Source organism: Balaenoptera musculus, chromosome 1 (genome assembly GCF_009873245.2).
Source record: "Balaenoptera musculus isolate JJ_BM4_2016_0621 chromosome 1, mBalMus1.pri.v3, whole genome shotgun sequence".
NCBI classification, from domain to species: domain Eukaryota; kingdom Metazoa; phylum Chordata; class Mammalia; order Artiodactyla; family Balaenopteridae; genus Balaenoptera; species Balaenoptera musculus.
This window is the reverse complement of record NC_045785.1, coordinates 76,180,357-76,188,589: the sequence shown is the minus strand read 5'-3', so window position 1 is coordinate 76,188,589 and position 8,233 is coordinate 76,180,357. Positions and strand designations below refer to the sequence as shown.

The following is an 8,233-nucleotide window of genomic DNA, read 5'->3' as shown; positions in this document are numbered from 1 at the left end:
TGTTCAGGGTTGTATTCCCAGTTGATCAGCATAGTGCCTGGCCCCCAACAAATGTCTGACTAAAGAATGAATGAATGAAGATGAGAGCAGAAGTCCTGACATGGAAATAATCTGCTGATTCATAACAGTGGTCCAAATAGCAATTTTCTGATTCCAAGTATATCACTAATCATTTCATTAGTGTGTGTTTCATAACTAGAGAGCCTGATCAAGATAACCTAAGTTCATTAGTAAATTTTCAAAATTTTATTTGTAGGCTCAAAGTAACCAAAAGTGTATTGTTTGCATACAATTTACTCTATAATGAACACAGTTGTGCTAATCCATTTTTATAAGGATTTGTTGTTCAATAAGAACAAATTCTCTTTACTGCAGTATCTTCTTAACAGATCCAATTCTGATTATGGATTAAACAGTACCAATTGAACAATCTTAAAAACATTATTTAGTGAATTGAATTTGTCCCAGATGTTTTAGAACCTTAAACGCAAATGTACTAGAGAAATACGGTAATACTTCTCAAGGACTAGTTACGCTTAAGAAATCATTCAGTAGTGTTTAATAAAACAAAAAACCCTCAGAATAACTCACTGAACTAGAATATTGTAATCATTCCATGTCTGCTGGAAAACAAGGTAAACATGGTATAACTGCATTTCTGTTTATGAAAACATTCAGAAACATTATATTTTTTACAAAAGAGGTTTACATCCTAGAGCTCTTTTTAGACCAACAGTTAAAAACAAATTTTAACTTTATTCTTTGGCTATTACTTATACCTAATAAATGAGTCACGTATCAATTCACAATAAATTTATTTTACGTAAAAGAAAAAGCTTGCCATTAATGAAAAATTCAGTAGAAAAGAGTTCTGCTTTAAGTTGGGGCTCAAAAGTAGAAGCTACTTATTAGTGAAACCTCAGTAGAAAGAGAATTTTGTAAGAAAACATTCTTGGCATGAAAGCTTTAACATAAATTCTGTAATGAAATATTTACCATGCAATTTTCTTGGCAGAAAGGCCAGTTTGATGGCTAGTATTTTCTTTTCAGTCTCTTAAGACATTAACATGGAAGATACTTAAACCTGCTTTATTAAGAGTTAATTGTATATAAATACGGTGTATCTTTTCATAGTCCACCTATTTAATTGAGCAGTTCTAAGTAGGTAATTGGCACCCTGCCCTTCTGGTTTCCCCTTTCCCCCATTAGCCAGTCTGAATCCATTCCAACGACACTGAAAACAGTGATTACCTACAAAATAAAACATTTCCAGTTATTAACTATGTTAAGAAATAAACACACAGAAAACTAATCAGACTTAATTTGTTTAAAGTATAAATTATTCACTATCAAAGAATTTAAACATTATTATCAATTTGGTGAAAGATAAAGGATTTTATTAGAGATAGTTTTAGAAATCTAGTTATTTAGCAGTTAAAGGCTTTAAATATTTCTGTGATGTTCTATTTTGTTAAAAAATAGTAGTTAAAAAATTATAAAATGTTAATATAACCCGCCTCAATCTAAGAAAACATTCATAATAAACTATTTCCAAATAAGTAATGAGGAATTTGCATTTTGTTATACTGGAAGGTAAGTCAATCTATGATATAGTTTTCTTTTTATACCCGCATTACTCACCTCATCTGCCAGAAGTGATAATTCAGTACTGTTTGCAGCATCATAATCATACAGAACCCTGGCCTTCCTGCTGCCACTGCATTCCTTAAGGTCAGTGAGGTTGGAAGGAGAGGTGATTACTAGGCCACTTGTTGAAGTCAAGGCAGAAGAACCAATCACGTTTGATGAAGCAGATGGTATAGGTGCCACAGAAGTCTGGTTGTTGTTACAATGATAAATGGATGGAAAACTGTTGAAAAGAAAATGGCCAATTATCTACTTGCAAGTGACCAAAGTTCCTGTATACCACCACTTGGGGGCAGTGTTTACCTTCTACCAACCTTCACTTTGGCTAAAGATTTGAGGATGCTAATATTTTAATGACAAAGTGCGCTATCCAGCTCACCCCTCTAGGGTCAATTACATTAGAGAAAATGCAGGTTGTTTTTAAATATAAAATCCTTGAAAGTCTGTTTCAAAGCCATCTTTACAAGTATAAACTTAAAAAAGTTTTTAAAAAACACAATGGTTTTCTTTTTCCAGAAAAATGAGTTTATGATATTTCCAACAACCTTCTATAAGTATGTTCTATTAATCTTTTCCTCCCTTTATGAATTGTTAAATAAAAATACCAATGAAAAACTTACTTAAATGTTAGATACTACTACAAGAGCGAAGTTTTCTCAAGTTAATTCTTTGAGAAATATTTAAATAATTGAACTCTTTTTCATAAAATTGATCCAATCACATTTTCCTGTTCATTCAAGTATTTATTGAGTATCTACATGTCCAACATCACCACCACAAGCTGAGATATAAACATGAAACAATACCATTCCTTTATGGACATGTAGACAAGTGAGGGGATGGACATTCAAATAATATGTTATGACTGATAATTAACATAATGAAGACTCAATGGGAGAATAGGGCAGATGTCACAAGTTCATTTTGTCTTCTATTTTTTAGGGGAAAAATAAAAGTTTTATTAGGAATTAGTGAAATCCCTGTGATCAATGTGCTTATAAATAGTTTAAAGATAATTTTCCATTTATTGTAAGCCTACTGTTTCTCCAATAATACTCAATGGAAAACAGCATAAGATGGCTGGCCTATCATCATTCTAATCCAACCACTTCTAAGGTTGAAAAAAATCCTATGAAAATTCATATTTAAGTTTAAATAAATCCATTAGTTAAAATATAAAATGCTTCATCTGGTAGGGTAGGTGAAATTAATCCCTTCATAAAATAGTTTTCATGACTCCTGTGCCATCTGGAAATGAGTCAGCCAGCAGCAAAATTCCCTTTATCCTTAACCTCTTCTCTAACCCTTCCATTCACCTCCTGATGCTTGTGTTTAATCTCCCACACTCCCTTCATCATTGAGCCTAGAGGTGGATGTTGAAGGAGTTGCACGTTCCTCATTACCATTCCTATACTCCTCTCCCTAACCAATCCTACCTAATCTTTGAATTTCATGTTATTCAGCTATATACTACCTACCATCTCTTGTTGCAATCATCTACAGGTGTCTCATTCTTTTCCCTTTATTTCTGGATTTTAGCTCCTGGCTCACTAACAGTGTATCTTAATTCTCGGTGGTTCTAATATCCATGTAGACAATTATTTGAACTTTGGCCTGTCAGATCCGGTGAGCTCTTCTCTTCCAGTGATTCTGGGCTGACCCTAGTTCAGTCACCCACTCCCATGCCTCATCTAGACCTTACCCAATTCCAAAAACTATAACCTTTACAATAATCATAATTTCCAACATCCCATTCTCTGACCATCATCTTGTTTCCCCTCGCACTCTCATTTCAACAAGGCTATCCTGGATCTACAGTCCCTCCACAGACCTACCGTCTATCATCCTACCAACCTGCCCTTCGTGTCCAAGGTAAATTATTATAATCACCTCCTGCGTACGACTTCATATCCTATGCACTTACTTCATACTACTCGTTTGGTAAAAAATCTAATTATCTACTCAGTATCCATGTTATGTACTATGACAGTAAAAACTACAAAACCATGTTGTCTGGTCTCACACTCAATGAATGAGTAGGAACCTAAAGCGGGTCCACAATGCTGCCTGGCAACTACACTACATTTTCTCTAGTCTACCCACTTTAAACATTCTGCTGATGACTATTTCATACCCCTTCATCCATCCTCAAAATTCCAGCAATTCTCCCCTAACCTTTATAATCAGCTGATAAGTTGCTTCCCTTTTTTAACTGAGAGGAGAAAAACCAATCAGGAAACATCCATGCTTTGGTCAACTCTCCTACTACAGATGAGCTATCTATGCTCTTAAGATTAATTTTTTTAAGGTTAAGTTTTCCACCTGTGTACAAAATCTCCTCTCAAGGATATCACACTACCAATCCTTCCCTTTCTTTCTAATATTATATTTTCTCCATTTACTGTATCATTCTTATCAGATTACAATCATGCTCTTATTTCTCCTATCTTAAAAAAAACCCACAAAAATGTGCTAGACTCCACTTTTTCCTCTGGCTAGTGCTTCATTTCTGTTTCTCTTTACACTAGAGCTCCTTGAAAGACTTATCTAAACTTACTGTCACAGTTCTTTTCCTTCATTCCTTTACATTAACAACAAGCTTTTGCTCCTACTGTTCCACTAACTAAACTACTCGTCAAGGTCAAGCAATGTTCAAAATCCAATGGTCCACTAACAGTTCTCTTTCACTTGACCTATCTAGTGGTCACAGTGGACCACCTCCCCTCACTTTTTACAGCTTATTCCAAGGCCACACTTGGGTTTACATCTTACCTCAGTGCTCATTCCTTACCATCTTCCTTAGCTGGTTCCTCAACTCTTTGTTGGAGTACTTCAGGGCTCAGCCCTTGGTTCTCTGTTTTTCTCTACCTGTACTTAACTCCCTGGTAATTTCATCTAGTCTCACAGATTTGAATATCCTTGATATGCTGACAACTCTCTAATTTATACCTCTAATTCACCCCCCACCCCCAATTTCCAGACTTGTATATCCTAAAATGGATATCTCACTCAGATGTTCATATCTCAAACTTAAACATGTCCAAAACTGGGCTCCTGATATACCTCACATGCCTTCCCCACCCCAACCTGCTCCTCCTGGGGGCATTCCCCATTTTAATTAACCAAAACTCCATTCTTTCAGTTGCTCAGGCCAAACACTGCAGTAGTAAATTTCTTGACAGCTCTAAGCCTCATATACAGAAAGTGTGTCAGCAAACCCTGCTGGCTTTACCTTTATTAAAACACACCCAGGGTTGAGCACTTCTACCACATCTATCACAATCACCCCGATCCAAGAAGCCACCGGTCATCTCCTGACTGGATTATTGACAAGTTATTGCAACAGGCTCCAAACAGGTCTGTCAGCTTATACTCATGACCTCTAACATCTATCCTCAACAGAGCAGCAGGAATGATCTTGTTAAAGGTTAAAATCAAATCATGTCACTCCTCAGCTCAAAATCCTCCAGACTTCCTCATCTCTGAGTACAGCCCAAAGTCCAAAGAGTGGCTTCCAAAGCCCTACATATCTTAGCTCTCTGTTTCCTGGATTAATCTCCAGCTAAGCTCTCCTTGTTGTTGCCTGAACATACAGCTATGTTCCTGCTTTAGAGTTTTTGTACTTCCTCTCTGGAGCATCTCTAAGATGCCTGCGTGCTTTGTTTCCTCACATCTTTCCAATCTGTCTTTCCTGACTACTGTAAACCTCTACTCTAACCAAGGTACTTCCCTGCTGTATTTTTCTCCATAGCATTTATCACCTTCTAATAGACTATGTAATTCATAGACATTGATTTTCTACTCCCTTCTACCCCTAAATAGAATGCAGCGATCCATGAAGGCAGGGATATGGTTATTTTGTTTACATTGTATCCTTGATGCCTAGAATAAGGCACTTGTAAAAATTAAAAGCAAATGTTCCTCTGATGGGTAAAAGGGTTCTAATGATAAAAAGAAATAATTTCTAATTCAAGTTTCACTCTAAAGTTAAGAACACATTTCCTAGCATCCCTTCCTCAGTGAACTCGGCAGTGATTAAATATATACATTTCTGAAGAGAAAAAAAAAGATAAGCTCTCTCTCCCTACATATGTTTGTGTACACACACACGATTTTTAAAGTCTTTAACCATGGACTTTACTTTCAAATTTACTAGTATAATTAGCTTTTGTTTAGCCACTGAGGTCTACCTATGTCAACTTTGGGAAATTAATGGTAAAAAGAAAAACAACGAAACACCAAACCAAACAAAAAAACCCTGAAAGGCCATCTTCACCTTCTAAGAACTTTTACTGATAACTTTAAAAAACTCTAGACTTCCTGCCACTGTAGCTCAATATGTTAAACTTTCCAATTATTTAAAAATAAAACACAATTACTAATCTTATAACTAGCTCTTCTGTTTCCTTATCTGTATGTGGATAATAACAGTACCTACCTCAGCACATCAATGACTAGATTTTGTGTGAATGGCTGAGTTCCAAGCATTTGTATGGCCTTAAGCAGAATGCAAGAATGAATGGTTTCAACAGCAACCCCTCTGCTGCACTGTGAGAGTATCAGGACAAAGTGCACAGGAAGTACTAAGGCTTCTTCGGCTTAAAATACTTGTAATGATGTGGGGATAGAGTAGTGTTCTGATTTCAGATATTAATACCAGTAACAAAACTTCAAATATATAGAAGTGTAAATACTTCGGTAAATCCTATTAGAATAACCAGTGGTATTAGACTACAACTCATTTTCAAGATCCAAAATTGGTTTTGTGGATGTGCCTAATTTTGTTCTAAGTCTAGTTTTGAAGGATTAATATGCAGAAAGGAAGAACAAAGTGATGGGGTTTTTTTTTTCTCCTTATTCCTTGAAATAACTTCTCTTGATATTCCTCCTTCAAATATTATATATCACTCCCCTGCTTTAATGGTTCCTCACTATGTAAATTCCAAACTCCTTATCATTACTTATTTTAAAGGGCATTCATGACATGACCTGGCTTCATTATTCTAGCCACATCTACTATCCCATTTGAAATTTGAACACTATGATCCAACCAGAATGAACTATTGTCAGTTTCCTGAACTTGCCACACTCTTTTTCCTCTGGCCCTTTCATATACATATTCCTCCTCTGCCTGGAATATTTGTCCCTGCCTCTTTCTTCATCTAGATTATTCCTACTAAAATAATTTCATCTGTGAATCTTTGCTAGACTCACTTGAGTCACAGTTAGATGTCCCTTACAGTAATCTGAACTTCTCTTTCCACTTATCACATGGCCTGTCCACCTATGGCCTGTACTTCTACCTAGACTTTAAGTGTTCATTGTGAGAGCAGAGACCATGTTTGTCCTGTACATCTTTTATTTTCAGTGTCACCTTACAACGTTAGCTCCATAAAGGTAAGCAATTTTGCCTGTTCTGCTTGCTGATATAATCCCAGAGTATAGAACAGTGCTTGGATACGAGAGGTGTTCAATAAATATTTGAGAACGAATGATTGAGCTGTGCTGCTTTACATATGTGCTGTAAAGTATATTACCACACTCAAAATAATAACATCAATGGGCTTGAGGTCTTACAGAATATTCTAAAATCTTTTTAACAGTGAACAAGTAATGAATAAGTACAAATTAGTTTACCTCTAAGGGCAACTAAGTGTCAATATAACTATATCTCCCTCAACCACCTGCAAAGGTATTCAAGAGAAAAGTGAACTTCAAACGCTTTTAAGCTTTCTTTACACAGCACTAAAAAGGTATTCACTTAAATTATCTTCCCATCCCTGTTAACATTTTTCTGTGCCAGAAGAGCTCAAAATGTCTTTGTTACCTCAGAAGTGTGATAATCACTTTCCTTAAAAAAAAAAAAAAAAAACTGATTCTAAGCAATCTAATAAAAGCCTTTAATTCTTCCATTTTTCACCTCTATTACTAGTTCATATGGAAAAATCTGAATTTCTTCTCTTATCAGGAGTTTCATGTATGAAAAGGAAATTGCCACCTTCCCAGTTGCTTTTGGAGGTCTAACATGTACTGGTAACATTGTGCGTAGTAAGTCATCTGGGCTTCTACAAAGTCATTCAGACAGCGGAGATGATGGGCCTGTAAAGGAAAATTAGAGTCACTTCTTAGCTCTATAATCTACTTAAAGTGGCACACGCTAAGGGAAGACAGAGCACGACACTGTACTCGGGGTAAATCATCAGTATCTATCATTTTACTACAATTTACAACAACAAACTGTTTAGCCAAAAAAACCCAAAAAACAAAAAACATCAAATGGACTTGATGATGGCGGGAGAACTATCTCATCAGGTGATGAGGTGTAAACAAAAATTTAAAATATTTCTTCATGTACCTTGAAAAGTGCTACAATTTAAATATCTTGATAAATGACTGAAAAGGAAGTTCAGTTTTTCCTCCAAGAATTTCCCTAAGACTATCAAAGTCTTTTGTTCCAAATGAATTTCCAATGAATGAACACTCACGTGTGTACTGCTGATTCCCTCTAGCAGAAGTCTGGTAATCTCTGCTTGACGATCAAATTCACTTTGAGTTATTCTTAATTCCTGTTCAGACTTAAATTGGA

General features: G+C 35.7%; 1 protein-coding gene across 1 annotated transcript in view; it reads right to left on the bottom strand.

Annotated features, from left to right (window-relative positions):
* Window positions 1-231: 231 nt before the first annotated feature.
* The window catches only part of SH3GLB1 (SH3 domain containing GRB2 like, endophilin B1), a 35,221-nt gene continuing 27,219 nt past the window's right edge, over window positions 232-8,233 (bottom strand). Inside the window, 4 exon segments of the mRNA XM_036858979.1 lie at window positions 232-1,251; window positions 1,642-1,870; window positions 7,646-7,746; window positions 8,133-8,222. Of these exon segments, the coding sequence (XP_036714874.1) occupies window positions 1,144-1,251; window positions 1,642-1,870; window positions 7,646-7,746; window positions 8,133-8,222 (528 nt within the window). The 3' untranslated portion in view covers window positions 232-1,143.